Genomic DNA, 17,650 nt, shown 5'->3' on the forward strand with positions numbered 1-17,650 from the left:
TGGCCCCATCTCCTCTCATTAAAGATGCCCCGAAATGCATGAAACGGCGGAATAATTTAAGGCTCACTGGCCCCCCCACTAACGTAATATAGGCAACTACTTTCCGAGCCCGAGCTCGCAAAACGGCTCGAACTTGGAAGTCGGGGAGTAGTGTTGGAGGAATGTAAATCGCCCCAAAACACATGAGCACATCGCCGGCACGTGATCAGAAGCGCCCGACCTCGGAAGCCCGACCAAACACCCAACCTCGGACGCCCGACCAGGCGCCCGACCTCGGAGCTCTCGACCTCGGAAGCCCGACCTCACCATCCGCCCGTCGCGGTCACATCCTTCTGCAGCTCGACCAGAGGCCACGCCCCGCCACCACCGCTAACAATAAATGCACATGGTCTCTGTAGACTTCCAACTTACTCAACAATTAATGCGCATGGTCTCTGCAGACCTCCGGCTTACTCAACAATCAATGCGCATGGTCTCTGCAGACCTCCGGCTTACTCAACAATTAATGCGTATGGTCTCTGCAGACCTCCGGCTTACTCAACAATTAGTGTGCATGGTCTCTGCAGACCTCCGGCTTACTCAACAATCAATGTGCATGACTCCTACTATCTACGGATCTCAAACCCTTCACAGCAAATCTGCTCAGCTGCGTCCGATCAGCCGTGAAAACTCCTAGGCTCCGGCCTGATCTCCTACGACAAGGTATTAATTCACACGATTGTGCATTAATTCATACGACGTGCTCAATCATATGGTAACTTCACCCCGTCATATCACAGGTAATCCAGTACCCCTCTATAAAAGGGGAACCCTCCCATCTTAGAGGGGGCTGGACACTGAAACTCTGGACATATATTTTTCTTTATACATTTGCCCCCTCTGACTTAGGCATCGGAGGGCCGACGCCGGAAGCTCCGACCACCGGCTTTTTTGCAGGCCCCACGGAGGACGCCGCCCGTCGACGGAACACCACCCGCCGACTCCCGCCGGAGCTCCACCTTCTCAGCCGACAGCCGCCTCCGGGTCCAATTTCCAGCAACACTAATCATTTTGTTAGTGATATTGACAGTAAAGCGGGTAACTTTCAATTGCTTATCTTGTTACCAATCTTTTTATCAATGATAATTGAAGATATTGACAGTAAAATTATCAATAATTAGTAAATATATGGTTCATTTATAATATATTTTTCTTATTTTAATTTTTTAAGTTATTATTATCCTTTTTATTATCATCAAATTATACTTTGTTTTTTATTATCTCGTCGCGAATCGTGTGGGTATCATTCTTGTTGGATGAGATTCGAAAAGATTTGGAGCATCCATCTGGATGCTGGTTAGTAGGACTTGGGAGAGCCTGTTTTTAGAAAAATGCTGAACTCCAAGTCTTTTTATAAATCTAATTTTCTTGTTTTCCCTGATGCTCATATTTGCTAAAACCATCAAAAAAATCTTCGTTCCCAAAGAACTAGTTTCATAAAATTCTATAAAATTGATCTTAAAAATAACAATTTTAACCCGATCCGGCCCTACCCTGCAGCACCACTACTTGTATACTCTTCCACCGCCACGTGCATATCTAATCTATGCTTCAAAAATGATGTCTTCCATCTTAACCAACTCCCAGAGCCTTCCACTCCCCTCCCAAAAAGCTCAGACCAAACACCAGAAGGCTTGGAATTCCATCCTCAAGTACCATCTCAAGCTCAAGAATGACCGAGGAATCCTCGCAACATTCGCTGAAATGGTAGCTTCGGGCGTTGCACCCGATCGACTCACGCTGCCGTTTGTTCTTAAAGCGTGCGCCAGGCTACACGACGTCAAACTTGGCCAGAGGATTTATTCTGATATCAGTGGCACCAACTTGATCGACGATGTCCGGATCAGGACAGCACTCATTGATTTTTACTGCAAATGTGGGCTAGTGGATGATGCGTTTGAACTGTTTGAAGAAATGACCCAAGGAGACTTGGCATCTTGGAATGCCATGATTTCTGGGACTGTTAAAAATTTTCAGTATAAAGATTCTATTTTGCTGTTTTCTAGAATGAGAAGAGCTGGTTTTGATCCCAATTCGGTGACTCTGGTTAGTCTCCTTTCTGCTTGTTCCAAGTTGTCCGACTTAAGACTTGGGAAAGAGATACACAGCTATTGTTTGAGAAGAGGGTTTCTCGAATCAGATCCGCATATAGGGACTTCATTGATTGGATTCTATTCAGGGTTTGACATAAGGTGGTCACGCTCTGTGTTTGATACGATGGTGTTAAGGAATACAGTAAGTTGGAATGCAATCATATATGGGTATTTTCAGGTGGGAGGTGTTGATGAAGCTTTGGAATTTTTTGTCCAGATGCTAGTAGACAATGTGTCTCCAGACTCTGTGACATTTCTGGCTGCTTTGCAATGTTGCGCTGAATTTGGATGTTTAGAGCTGGGAAAGCAAATTCACCAGTTTGTTGTCAAGTATGGATTTTTATCCAATAAATTTGTAGCAAATGCATTGATTGATATGTATGGTAAAAGTGCAAATTCAGAATTATCAAGTTTGGTTTTTGAAAAGATGCTCATAAAAGATCTGGCGGCATGGAATGCTATGATCTCTGCATATAAAAATTGCATGCTATATGACAAAGCATTCAATTTGTTTAAAAAATTGCAATTGGAGGACATAGAAGAAAATTCAATCACCATTGCTACAATGCTATCTATATGTGCCCAGTCTGGTGAGTTAGAGAAAGGTAAACAACTGCATGCCTATGCCCTGAAAACTGGAAAGAAGGGTGACGTCACCATTGAAAGTGCATTATTAAGCATGTATGCAGAGTTAGATTGTATGGTATCTTCTCTTCAGATTTTTCATGGGATGGACAAGTTAGATGTGGTTTTTTGGAACATATTGTTTGCAGGATTGATTCGTAACCAATTGACGAGCCAGGCTTGGAGTCTCTTCAGACAGATGCAGCAAATAGGAACTAAACCCAACTCATTTACTATGGTCTCTCTTCTTGCAGGATGCAAAGACAAATTATCTTTGAATATTGGCAGATCAATCCATGGTTATGTAACACGACATGGCCTTGGTGGCAATTCATCATTGTGCACTGCACTGACCAATGTGTATATGGACTGTGGATATGAATCAGCTGCACTCCATATATTTTGGAGTTCCTCTGATAGAGATGTAGTCTCTTGGAATGCTATGATTGCCTGCTACATCCGGAATGGAAAACCAAATGAAGCTCTTTTACTCTTCTACCTTATGCACTCGGAGGTGAAACCCAACTCAGCCACACTGATCAATGTTCTTCCATCATGTACACATATGGCAAATCCACCACAAGGTAGATGCTTGCATGCTTACATTGTCAGAAGGGAACTTGGTTTGGCTTTAGACAGTCCTTTGGGGAATGCTCTTCTAACTATGTATGCAAGATGCGGGAGTATAAGCAATGCTGAGAAGGTATTCAAAAACCTACCAGGAAGAGATATTGTATCTTGGAATGCTATGATTGCTGCATATGGAATTCATGGCTGCGGTGAAGATGCAGTTCATACATTTTACCAAATGCTAGATGCTGGTGAGAGACCAACGAGTGTGACATTTATTTCTGTTTTATCTGCTTGCAGCCACTCTGGTCTGGTTGAGAAAGGATGGGAAGTTTTTCATTCCATGACCAGGGACTTCAATATAACACCCAAGGTTGTTCATTACTCATGCATGGTAGATCTACTTGGCCGTGCAGGCAGCCTGGATAAAGCTAGCGATCTGATTCACTCAATGCCTATGGAGCCAGATCCTAGTGTATGGAGAGCTCTTCTGAGTGCTTGCCAAGTGTTTTCTAACATTGAACTGGCAAAAATAATTGCTGGAAAACTATTTGAACTAGAACCCTGGAACATTGCAAACTACATTCTTCTTTCCAATATTTATGCTGCAGCTGGGAATTGGGAAGATGTCAAAGCATTGAGAGCACTGATCAAGGAGAAGGGTTTCAGAAAGACTCCAGGAAACAGTTGGACAGCTACTAGAAACCAAGTTAACTCTTTTACTGCAGGGGACAAATTACACCCTCAGCTCAGTGTTAGCTACACAAGACTGAAATGGCTGTTAGATGGGCTAAACAAAGATGATATTTTCCTGAATCAAGTTTGGTCTTGCATGATGTGGAGGATGAGGAAAGAAGGTTGAAATCTTTCAGCCAGAGTTAGAAACTAACAGTTGCTCTTATCTGCTGAAAACAAGCCTGGAATGCCAATGGTAATTACCATATGTCCAATTGTACGTGGAGAGTGCCACTTGTTCAGCAAGTTTGCTTCTGATTTTCTTTGCAGGTAAATTATTTTGAGGGATTCAAACCATTTCCATCAGTATGATGACTACTGACATTACTTTGTTAACCTTTTGGCTTTGTGGGTGACCTAGTCTTGTCAAAGTAAATTGAATAACTTCTGGATTCTGGGAACTGCATTTCAGCATCTTGGCTGGGAAGATTTTGAAGTATTGGTGCATTCAAGTTATCCAAATGCCAAAGCCAGGTGTTGGTCATAGCTTGATTTCGTGTTTCAAAAACACCCAATAATTTCAGTTGTAAGTATCTCTTTCTACCTTCTTCTTGTTCAAGAGCCTCATGCATGAATACATACTACATTCTTGTGTAAGCATATGCATATACCTACATCATACATAATAGTTTTACAAGTATATAAGTTGCATGCACGTGCATTGGTGCATGCGTGGTTATGTATTTATATGCCTATCAATTCCTTGTGTGTTCTTTCATGTATATTTACTTACAAGCTATATGCTTGTTTTCCTCCTCTTTTTGTTTCAGCATACCTACATGTAATATCTACTTGCTTTGTTTTATTGTTTATAATACAATAAGAATAGTAAATTCTAATTATGATCACATTAAACAAGCACATACAGTGAATTGCAGTGTGGATCTATCTGTTGTATTGGTGGCCTGTGTTAGAGCAAAGGTAGAGGGGGCGCTCGGGAGAAGAGAAGAAGAGGGAGAGGATCGGGAGAGAGGAGGATCGTGTTTGGTGAGGTTCTTATGCAAGAAAGTAAGAGGGGGGTGGGTGGGTCGTGTGTTTGGTTAGGGGTCTGGGCCTAGCCCAAGTTGGGCCAGGTTTATGGGTCAGGTCTTTTGCTACAGAATACTTTTTTTTAAACCTTACTTAAGATATCAAAATTATCCTTGGAATATACATTTGACATATGCTTTTTACTAATATTAGTAGCTATACCTAATAATATATACAAGCAGTGATTGCTGAATGAACCCAAATTGGACGGTTCAACTCATACCGAATTGAATTGACGCCAAGTCAGAACAGTTCAACACTCTCACTTAGCTCGCTTAATAACCCCTCCCCCATAGTTTGACAATTCGAGAGCCTTTGAGGCTTGCTCTTTCTCTCTTTCTCCACCGGACGATCCTCCCTCTTCGATGCGAAACCCTTGCCGGTAAGCCTTCCCCCCCTCTCTATCCGCTGGGTGATGCGAAGCCCTCGAGGTAACCCTTTTCGATGCAAAATCCTTGCTAGTAACCCTCTTTGAGGCTCTTACCTTTGCTCTCTCTCCCCCCACTGGATGATCCTTCCTCTTCGATGCGAAGCCCTTGTTGGTAAGCCTCTCCCCTCTCTCTTCCTCCCTCCTTCCCTCTCTCTCTGTCCTCCCTTCCACCTTCCTCTTTCAGCATTGCCCCGGAACAACATGGTATGGACCAGTATAGTATACAACTAATCGTTGGCTGGTGCGCACCCCGATATTGGTTCGGCAAATCTTGATACAAGTATATTTGTTTGGACATTTTGGCCCTTCTAGGGATCTCTTGGAGATAAAAACTGAAGGAGCATCTATTAGAATAAATGCATGTATATATATATATATATATATCCAACAATGTTTGTATTAGGTGAGGCCAATGTCATAAGATAGTGCGATGCATGGACCCTGACTTTGTGTACACATATGTACATATGCATCCAGTGGATGTATAAATGAACAAACATATGCTACAATGTTTGTACATGATATGGCTACCACATCAGTCTTTTATGCTCTATTTGATATTCAATGTTGATCTTCACCTTGAACTTGTAAGGAAATGTGATAAAATAGCTATTTAATAACTAATTGTCCATTAATGAGGAAGGTAGGATGCCAATAAAGTAGCATAGTAGCAAGATGCGCCGTACCGGTACCAGACCCCATACCGGTGCCACACTAGCATAATGTCGGTACGGAATTTTTTTGGCGTATCGAGAGCCGGTACCGAACCAGTATGGTACGGTACGTCTGATACTGTCCGGTATGGCATGCCGTGCATAGTAGTTATATAGCTACAGAAGCTACTCTAAGTATTAGAGTCTTTATCCAAACCTTGATAAAGGTGGGATTTGAACCCTGGTCTTTTGTACAACCACCAAGAATCTTTACTAGCTTGTTATAGTCATGAGTTAAAGAAGCAATGAAAATATGGATCAACTAAGTTTATGAGCAAGCTAGGATGGCAATCTTTGAATGTAGGATAACATGATATTAGTGGCAAGAAAGCAACATTGCTACATGATTTATAAATTAAAGGAAAAATTATAGAGACACTCCTTCAAATTTGGGTGAGAAACACTTCAACCCTAAATTTTTAAGAAGTTCCCCTTTGACCCAATAACTTATTTTCTATTGCAATATGGCCCAGGCGTCTATCAGCATCTTAACACTGTTAACGGTTTGTGTAAAATATCTAAATTACTCTCCATTTATTGGAGGGTTACCTATTAGAAGAAAGCTATTTTGGGAAAAAAATTGCCAAGTCTCCCAAGCTCCTGACTAGTCCCTCTCCACCCTTCGATCTCCTCCATCCCAAGGCAATCGAAGCCCTAATTGACTTGGGATTCTATCTTTGCAAGCATAGAAGGAATCTACGAAGCCAAACTCATCACCAGCTAATGCAACCATGCTAAAATACTTGCTGGACGTCGACTAGGTAGGGTTTTCGCATTTCTTCTTTTAACTTTCTTTTTATTTGATAATGCTGGATATTGTATGATTCAGTGTTCCCAATGTGGTGGTGTAGTTCCATATTTGTTATAGATTTAGGAATTGTAGTAGAAGTTTAGAAATGTGATAAAATATTCAAGTTATTTATGGTTAGTTGCTCAAAAGAAGCTTATTTTTTCATCTATGGGCCACCTTCCATGTGGATTGGAAGGTATAAAATAAGGGCAAATAACCCATTGCAGCCTTTATTTGCGGGTCACCTTTGTTATGGTTATTCTAAGAATCATTGTTAGAATAGGGGCCACGCACTACAGGGGTCACCTTAAAATCTGTTTGCTGGGATTAATATGAGTTAGATAGGGGCCACACTCTATAGGGGCTTAAGTCTTAGATATCACTGTTTAATACAATTTGTAGACTGTTTTACAGACATTAGATAAAGATTGAAGTTCCTGGATTGCATATTCTGGACGGAAGTACCTGGACTGTAGCTGTGCTAGATTGTAGTTATTGCTGGATCATGTGTTATAATACTTTATACTTTGAATGTTATAATCTACTATAATCTACCACACAAGAATAAGTGCTTTATTTTGTAATAATTTGTCACATTCTACAGACATTATAATTTGCCACGTCATAATACTTTGGATGTGATAGAAGTGCCTAGTTTGTAGTTGTGTTGGATGATGTTCATGTAAAAGTTGTTCCTATCTTAATAGGGATCCTTGTATGACATAGATTGTAGTTGTTTATGTGAAAGTGGCCCTTATCTTAGTAGGGACCCTTGTATGACATGGATTGTAGTTGTTCATATGAAAGTGGTCCATCTTTTCATCCTACTTTTTTTATGTAGTTGGTGTGTTTCTATATGTCACACAAACATAAGTGCCATTAACAATGATTTTTGCTGTGCACTGTGTATGCAGCATGGATGACCTGTTTACTCTAGAGATCCTACATGATCTGTCTTCATTTCTCCCCCACCATGCAGTATGTCGGTGGCAATGTCAGCTACTATGACAACTGCTACTGAGAAAAAATGAGCTATATAGAGTTAGAAAACTTGACCAAGGAGTTGGGTCAAGTAAAGATAGAACAATTGTACTACTTAGTCTTAGGGTAGACTTTGGAAGAGGGACTAAGGCTACTGCGTAATGATCGAGATGTACTTGATATGATGGCTATCACTAGGAGGGAGAGCAAAGTAGTAGTTTATATAAAGCGTTGCATAGATGAGATAGAGTTGGACCTAGTGGAGGCACTCTTCGTACTTTCTTCCACCCAACAAGACAATGATGATGTAGTTGCTGATCTCAATCAAGATAAATCATAGCTGGATGTAGAGATGGACAAGATTTCAGAAGGACATGAAGAAGGGTATGAGAAAGGGGAGGGGTTAGTGGATGTTAACTTCCAAGGGTATGAGCAAGGTCATGAAGACGGAAGAAGGCTTGGTAAGAGGCTTATGGAAGAAGTGGAAAAGGATGAGGCAATCAGTTCCAATGACAGTGATTCTCCTTGTCATTGAGTGACTTCAAGGATAAGGATGATGACGACCTCTTTGAGGAATACATTGATCACTCAGTCTTTGATGCAGAATTACAGTGTCCTCAAGAAGGAACTGTAGAAGAAGAGTTGGTGGGCAAGAAGCCTAAGCTAGGTGATACTGATGAGCTCAGAAGCATAGATAGTTTATCACATGGTCTACCGAACCGGACCGTACCAGCCGGTTCAGCCTGGTACGGACCGGTTTGGTCTAGAATCGGTACCCAGACAGCGTGAAAATCGGTTCCAGCTGTTTTCAGGCCAGTACCGACCGGTATGCATGCGTACTGTTGTGTACTAGTCTCGTACCAGCCCGTACCGGTACCGCTTTTTTATAATTCACAGCGCGCACACTGTGGATTTTAAACCACAGCGCGCACGCTGTGGTGTCAGAGCACGTGGCCCGAAAGCCACGCGCGTGGTTCCCTGCCCCGCGCGGTTCCACCGTGCACGGGCGCGATTTCCCGCGCTGGGAACTGCCCCGCGCGGGTCATAAATGCCACAAAGTGGCATTAAGCCCTGGCGCGTCCGCACGTGGACGTGAACTAAAAAGAAATTTATTTTTCTGTTGCGTCCGCACGCGGACGTGAACCAAAAAAAAATTTCTTTTTCCGCGTGCGTCCGTGAACCAAAAAAAAAATAAACAAAAGACCAGTTCGTGTTAGACCGGTTCCAGTATAAACTGGTCTCGAACCGGTCCGGTAGGCAACCGGTATGCCTACTGGTACCGATTCAGCATACCTTGGTTTATCATAAGGGTAAGGTGATAGCTTATGGTTTCCTAAACTCAATGAGGACACAGAGTTCAATAAGCCTACAGTGTTGAAGCTTGGAATGCTATTTACTTCTGTTTTTGTACGTATGAAGGAATTAAGGTAGTTCTCCATACAATAAGGCTTTGATTATATCTATAAGCACAATGAAAGTGCTAGAGCCACGGCTATATGTAAGAAGAATTGTGGTTGAAGGATTTATTCCTTTCCCCTGCAGATAGTAGACATCTATCGAATTAGAAAATTTCAGCCTACGCATAAATGTGGGAGATATTTTGAATCACAATGTCAACTCTAAATGGTTATCTCAAATCTATATAGAGGATATCAGGTTTGATATGAAATGGGGTGTTAAAGATTTTGTGGCACGGGTGAAGAGGCAGATTAAAGTGCAGATATCCAAGGCTTGGGCCTACTGGGCAAAGAGAGGTATTTCTAGTCATACAGGGTCGCATAAGAAGTAGTATAGGAAGCTCTAGAAATATTATGATGTAATCAAGAAGACTAACCTAGATAGTACCATGCTCATGGGAACATTGCCTAGGAAAGGACAGCGGCCCTTCTTCCAAAGATTGTATGTTTATCTTGATGCATGCAAGAGGAGGTTTTTAAATGGATGCGGACCCATTATTGGCTTGGATGGGTGCCATCTAAAAGGAACCACGGGGGACAACTACTATAAGCTGTTGGAAGGGATGGGATTGATATCTTTCCCATTGCATGGGCTATGATGTAGGCCGAAAAATGGGAAGTTGGAGTTTTGAGAGACATAGGGATAGTCAAAGGAGGGGTGGACCTTCTTATTAGACAGATAGAAGGTGAACTGGTGAAGCTTAGCCATTCAATTTATCATATTAGCCTCTTTTATGTTGAACTGTGCTAACATTTATCTTTATGGTTCATTGTCTACTCTTTTTCCAGGGGTTAGTGGAAACTTTTAATAGCATCATGCCAAATGCTGATAACAGATCTTATGTGAGTCATTTGCATGCAAATTGAGGAAGTTGTTCAAGGGAAAGAACTTTAAGGATGCCCTGTATGTTGCTGCAAGAACTTGTACTGAAGCTGAATTTCGTATGAAGATGAAGGCACTTGCTGATTTAGATCCAAAAACAGCAGAGTGGTTGCTTAGACAAGAATTATCTTTATGGTGTGGGTATGCTTTTAGTCCCAGGCCAAGGTGTGACATGATTCTCAACAACATTTGTGAATCATTTGATAGCTATATTATGGAAGCCAGGGATAAGCCAATTATCACCTACTTGAAGACCATATGAAAATTTCTTATGTAGAGCGTTCTAGGCAAAATACAAGCTAGTATGAAGTATGGAGGACTGATGTCCTAAAATCCAAAAGGTGGAATTAGCAAAGCTACATGCCATGCGATGCAACATAACATGGGGTGGTGGTAGCAATTTTGGGGTAGATTACCATGATTACACCTGATTGACCTAAAGAGAACATGTGGGTATAGGAAGTTTGACCTCACTGGTACAACATGCTGCCGTGCAGCTGCAGCAATTATGTTCTCTAAAAAAGAGGTCGAGGATTTATCATGGTAAGCTACCTCAAATCTGCTACCATCACCCCATGTTATGTGGTAATGCATGGCATGCAGCTTTGCTAACTGCACCTTCTTTTGGATTTTAGGATATATTAGTCCTCCATACTTCATACTAGTCTACCTTTCGACCTAGAAACTATGCATAATAAGCTTTCTTATTGTCTGTAAATAGATGATAACTGGCTTGTCCCTGGCTTCCATAATATATCGGTTAAATGATTTACAGATGTGGAGAATCATGTCAGACCTTTGGCCTGGGACTAAAAGCAAGCCTACACTTTAAAGACAATTCTTATCTATGCAGCCACTGCTTTGTTTGGATCTAAATCAGCTAGTGCCTTCATCGTCATACAAAATTCAGCTTTAGTATAAGCCCTTATTGTTGGACACAAGGTATCCTTGAAGTTTTTATCCTTGAACAATTTTTTGCATGCGAATGCCTCACAAAATTTGTGATTAGCATTTGGCATGATGTTGTTAAAAGTCTCTACTAACTCCTGGAAAAAGATTAGATAATGAACTATAAAGACAAACATTAGCATCAAGGTTCGTTGCCTCGGTACTGGACCTCGTATTGGTACCACACTAGCATTGTATTGGTATGGTATGGTACGGAGTTTTTTCGGCGTTCTGAGTGTCGGTACGCCACCCATATCGGATATCGGTACCATATTGGTACGGTATGGTACGTCTTGTACCATTTGGTTTGGGCTGATACGGTGAATCATGTTTAGCATAGTGGAATATTAGAGAGACTAATATGATAAAATCTGAATAGCTAAGCCTCACCTTCTGCTTGTTTGATATGAAGGTCCATCTTCTTTCTTCGACAATCCCTATGTCTCCTAATAGGTTAGTGATAAACCAACTCCAAAAACTCCCAACTCCTTGTTTTCGACCTCCACCACAGCACATGCAATGGAAAAGATATCATCAATCCCATCCTTTCCAAAAGTTAGTGATGCATTCGCAAAACTACTCTCCCAAGTGCAGGAGAATCGCACAAGTAGTAAAACTCGGAAGTCTGAGGTCGATTCCTCAGGGAACGATATATGTATTATTAGCATAGTTTCAGATGTAATTAAAGAAATTTTAGATTATTCAAAGAGGCTTAGAGAAATTAATTAATGGATTTGATGCAATTAATTGTAGATGGCTAGGGATCTGGATTCCCCCATGACAATGTTATTTTCAACAATTAAATTCTGCGATTCTTGATTAAGAATTAATCAGATAGAATAGTTCTAATCATGGAATATATAATTTGAAAACATGAATTCGACGTCCAAGTATTTATCGTGCCGATTACGTCTACGACAAATCAAACATCGAAACAATTCATGCATCAATAAATATAAACCATACAAGATCTATCTAAAATAAGTATGCAAGAATCAAGAACATATAATAGATGTAAATTAAAGAGAATAATTGTTCAGAATTTACTTGAAGGAAGTAAATTGTCAAGGGTTCGTCCATCACCCTTGACCGAGAGATTTAGCCTCCCATTACAGACGTCAACCTCTCCCTTGTTTTTTTCTTTTTTTCTCTTCCGAAACAGGGCATCCCCTGTTTCTCTTCTTTCTTCCCTTCTCTGTTTTTTTTTTCTAGAATGAGAGATAGCCCCTTGCAGCCGAGGGAGAGCCTCATATAGCTCGTGAGAACCCTGAAGCTCGCAGGGGAATAGGCGCGGACGGCTGGGATGTTGGGATGCGGACGTGCGGCCTCCTGTGATGCTAGGACGCGCTGTGAAGGAACCGATGGATGGACGCGGAAACCTTTGAGAGATTGCGAACTCCGAAAGCTACGGACTCGGACGCGGAAGGGAGTTGATCGCAGGATGCTGGACTGCTGGCGCTTGGGATGATGCAGACGTGGAACCTGAGATGCTCGGATGGATCGCGATCGCGGAAGCTGGGATCAGTTGAAAAGCGTGGGAGCTGCGTGGAAGGATGGGTTGCACGCGGTAGAGACTGATGCGGAAGGAAGGAGCGTGGACTTGGAAGCGAGCTTCGCGAGATGCTGGGACTCGGATGGACGCTGGCTCGCGGACGCCGTGGATCACTCGCGGGATAGGCGGATGGATCAGAAGGAAGCACGGACGCAGGATGCTGGGACGTGGGAGATTCACACGCGGACGGATCCAACGCGGAAGAGGCGGATGGATCGGAAACGCTCGCGAACGGAAGGAGGAGATGGAGCTGGGATGCGGGAGATTCATACGCGGGCTCCTTCAAATGGATGCACGGGCTGCTGGAAATTGGTTGCTGTGAACTGGACGGCTGAACTTGACCTCCTTCTAGTGTGCAACTGGGGTTGACCCATACGGTTGGCTGGTCACCTATGGTGATGCATCTTTTTGGACCTAATGCGCATTTTAGCTTTGATTTACGATCACCTGCACCCCACAAAAATATAATATTAATGCAGCACTTTTATCATTATTTGTTAGCAATAATACTAATTTAAGTAATGTGTAGATCGCACTTTTGTACTCTCATCAGTTAGTAGTAGCTGTTTCCTCATGGCTCCCTTCAGATGGCACCAATCCAAGCAAATAATGGGTTTACATCCATTTAGAAACCCCCTCATGCATGCATTAAGACAAACATACAATTTCTAGAAGAGGAGCTGCTGCCCTTCCCTCAGCAAGGTTCCCATTAGCATGGCATTGCCAAGGTTAGTCATCTTGATGACATCACAATACTTCCATAGCTTTCCATACTACTCTTTGTGCGATTTATGTGTGGTCAGAAGTGCCTTCCTTTTTGCCTAATAAGCTTAAGCCTTGGATATCTGCACTTTGACCTCCCTTTTCACCCTTGCTATGAAATTTTTAACACCCCATTTTGTATCAGACCCGATATCCTCTATGTAGGTCTGAGATAACCACCTGGAGTTGATATTGTGATTCTCAAAGTGTCTCTCATTTTTATGCGTAGGCTGAAATTTTCTAATTTGATAGGTGTCTATCCTCTATAGGGGAGAGGCATGAATCCTTCAACCACAATTCTTCTTATATCGAGTCATAACTCTGGCCCTTTCATTATGCTTATAGACATAATCAAAACCTTCTTGTATGGAGAACTATCTCAATGTCCTTTTGAGTATATGAATAGAAGCAAATGGCATCCCAAGCTTCAACTTTATAGGTTTACTGAAGTCTGTGTCCTTGAATTCTGGAAACCACGAGCAATCACCTTCCCCTTTTGATGAGCTATCCATACATTTGAGCTCATCACTATCACCTAGCTCAGGTTCCTTTCCCACCAACTCTTCTTTTTGTATAGTTCTTTTTCCTTAATGATGCTGTACTTCTGTATTAATGACTGAGTGATCAATGTACTCTTCGAAGAGGTCATCATACTCCTTATTTAACTATTTGAAGTCACTCAATAATTTAGCCATTTTACACCAATTGTTAATGGTGTTAAGGCGCTGATAAATGGCTGGGCCACATTGCAATGGCAAAAAAGTTATAGGGTCAGATTGAAACATTTTAAAAATTTGCGGTTGAAGTGTTTGTCGCCCAAACTTGAAAGAGTCGTTGTAAGTTTTTCTCAATCAAGGTTGATGAAGCGGTACTGGTGGTGATCGGTGTGGTGGGGTATAGGTTCGTATTGTACCCTGCTAGAGCATACCGAAACAAGAAGAGGGAGGGAGGGGAGAGAGAGAGTAACTCACCTATCCAAAGACCAAGTCAGCAACAGCAACGGGGATGGGGAAGCATGGATCCAGTAATGAGGACCCTTGAGAGAGGAGGGAGGGAGAGAGGGTGGCCAAGAGACTCACCAGTTCTGTTGATGGGGAGCTTCGTGAGCTCCGAATCCGGCGATCCTGAGAGGGGAGAGAGGGAGAGGGGGAGAGAGAGAGACTCACAAGATTTATCTTTGAACAGCTGGTTCGGCGAGGTTCGGCTTACCTTGTAATAAATGCTTTAGGTAAAAGGCAAATTCTATAGCCTAGAAGCTTAAGCACATTTGATGAAGTCGACCAATAGTCAAGAAATCAGCTACCATAAAATACCAATATGGAGAGGCAATTTAAACACAAACATCAGCAATCTATGGACTAGTGTCACTGAAGGATGATGAACTCTTGATGATGCCAATCGATCCGTTTATCATTTCCATGTTCCCAAATTACACTATGATGGAAATAATTTCTAATGATTAAATTCATGACTTTGAAGAACTAGTGAAAAAAGCCAAATTGATTGAATTTGTCTTCCCTAAGAGATATAAGGTTTGAAAATTGATTGAATCTCTTCCACCATGAACAAACTACATTGAAGATTTGAGCCATAAGAAAGGTGATCTCACCCTAATGGAAGCGATCTACTTTAAGATGAAGGAGCAACACTAACTTGACATCAAGCAAAAGCAAGAACTTCAAGAAGAATTCCCAATTGTGGATCTCCAAATTCATGACCCAGTCCTAAATCGTACCTCAAAGGCTAAAGGTCGCACCAAAAGTAGAGGGACAAGTTTTTTTGCTACATGTGTAGAAGGATGAATCATGTAGCACAGGATGTTACCTTTAACCCTCTTGTCAATACCTTTGTGAGGTATGTTACCTCTAAGGCTTTAACCCTCTTAACAATCTTATTATCTCCTCCTATAATTGATGCCTTGTTTCTAAGCAAATGTTCATGGTTATTTTGATCGCTCCTAGTTCTTCATTTCAAGATTTGGGTAGAGGTGTAATACTCATAAACAACACTATGGCATATGTGCTTGGGATAGAACAAGTGGACTTGAAGATAGTTTCAAAAAGTTGTCTAACTATCCATCACATACTGTACATGCCCCTTGTTCATTAGAATCTCACTGGTAGATCGCTGCTAGGCTAGACGGGCTACACAATTGTCATAGAGTCAAATAAGATTGTAACATCTAGAAATAATAAGTTTTGTTGAAAATTTTCTTTGTGAGGGTTTGTTTAACTTAATTTTCTTTCTTCAAATATCACTAAAATCTCTCTTGTAATGTTGAGGCTTCTGTTGTTTGGCATGGTTGTCTAGGACATGTGAACCTGTATAGAATTAGACAGACCCAAACTTGGTCCCTATTATGCACTTTGATATAAAATCTAAGTGTTCCACTCAGACTAAGCATACCAGAAAACCATTTAAGTCAATTCATAGAAATATACTAAACTAAGCTTAAAAGTTGAATCCTGGAAGCTTGAGTGTCTTTTCTTTTCTTTTTTTTGTTGCAAATTTGAAATGTGATTACAAATGGTCTTGCATTTATTACTTCTCCAATCACTGGATTCTACTTGGGCTTGGACTATTAGTCTAATTCTCAATTTTTATCTTTATAGATCTTGAACTTGACATTTTATCCCTAGATTTCAAATGGTAGGTATGAGACTAATGGGAGAAGTCATCTATTACAAAGTAATAATTTTCCTTAATTGGAACCTTACTGGAGTCACACATATATCTATGCACAAGCTCAAGGAGTTTGGTATTTCTCTGGATCAAATTAAAAGTTATTATGTCTTTTTAGCCTGAGTACAAACCTTGCACTTACTTTTGTCATATCTCAATTGATTCTAGAAGTTAGGTTTAGTCATCATGCATTTAACCCTATTAAAGATTCAGCATCATAAACAAAAGAGGAGATTTGTTACTTAAAAATGAAAATTTAAAGGGATTTTATTGATATTTAAAGAGAGAACATTGATTGAAGTTTTTTTTGCTAACAAACCCTCTCCAACAAACCCATCCTTTCTAGAGATTTACTATTGTATTTGATTCTAAAACAATGTTGTAGCCCCTTTCAACTAGCAAGGATCCACTAGCGGGATTCTATTGAATGTCTGGTCATGTGCAACATATTGAGGGTTGGACGTTCTTCTGATGACTCATCTATAAGTACATGTGTTCTGCCCTAAGAACTTAAGCTACAAATCACTCTAGTGCGATACGCTTTTTGCTTGAATATTAAAAGATGAAGACTCAAGTGTTATTAAAACAAATGTGAGTGCTTGCTTTGGAATCAAGCCCCCAATTATTAGAGGAGACAGTATGATTAACAAGAAGATAAGAGGTAATGAGCCTAGAGAAAGGATTGGCACTACTTTCTTTAATGGTGTACCTTGACCTTCTTTAATGGTTTGGTCTTCCTGTGATAGCAGTCCCTCAGCAAATGATTTATCCTTCCAAACATAATGAAGAACACTCCTTGTCTTGCTTTTGTTGCGGATTCAAGGTTCGATTAGGATTGATTGATTTTGGCTAGTATAACTAGATTTGAGATTTAGATTATTATGATTATATTTGGAAGTTTCTTTAAGTTCTTGCTCTTCAGAGTTGTTGAGCACCTAGTTGTGTAGAAGACATGTAAAGCCAAAAATTATACTGCAACCTGCTGGGGAATAAGCAAATTGAAGGATAACATGTCGAGTTCATAACTAAATGAGTTATTTCTGTGGTTAAGGGGAATGACATGAGTTGGTTATTGGGTGATAGTTGGAGGTCAATTATAAAAACTGATGCAGTGGAAAAGGAAGAAGGGGCATTTTGATTGATAGAATTACACTTCGGAGATTAAAGAAGCAAAGTGGATTGAAGAATCCTTCATTTTGGCAAAGAAAATTCTCTCAAAGAAATTTTTTAATATGTCAAAAGATTGCCTCATGTAATGTATTATACACATATAGGACATGATCCCCTAACCTTAAGTCGGGCTTTAAACTTGATATGGAAATCATACTTGAAATAGGACTCAACAATAAGGACACATGCTAG

The 17,650-nt window shown here is 41.0% G+C and overlaps 1 protein-coding gene across 7 annotated transcripts in view; it reads left to right on the forward strand.

Moving 5' to 3' along the window:
• The first annotated feature begins 1,371 nt into the window (after positions 1 to 1,371).
• LOC103718767 (pentatricopeptide repeat-containing protein At3g16610-like) overlaps positions 1,372 to 17,650 on the forward strand; it is a 32,366-nt gene continuing 16,087 nt past the window's right edge. For 4 of the 7 annotated variants that reach the window (XM_017845152.3, XM_026808967.2, XM_017845149.3 and 1 more), the window contains exons 1-2: positions 1,372 to 4,331; positions 4,423 to 4,587. In XM_017845152.3, the coding sequence (XP_017700641.2) occupies positions 1,597 to 4,188 (2,592 nt within the window). In that variant the 5' untranslated portion in view covers positions 1,372 to 1,596 and the 3' untranslated portion in view covers positions 4,189 to 4,331; positions 4,423 to 4,587. The remainder of the gene's footprint in view (positions 4,332 to 4,422; positions 4,588 to 17,650) is intronic. The other 3 variants (XM_017845155.3, XM_039127442.1, XM_017845157.3) reach the window with 1 other exon arrangement.

Source organism: Phoenix dactylifera, chromosome 6, assembly GCF_009389715.1.
Source record: "Phoenix dactylifera cultivar Barhee BC4 chromosome 6, palm_55x_up_171113_PBpolish2nd_filt_p, whole genome shotgun sequence".
In the NCBI taxonomy this organism is placed as follows: Eukaryota; Viridiplantae; Streptophyta; class Magnoliopsida; order Arecales; family Arecaceae; genus Phoenix; species Phoenix dactylifera.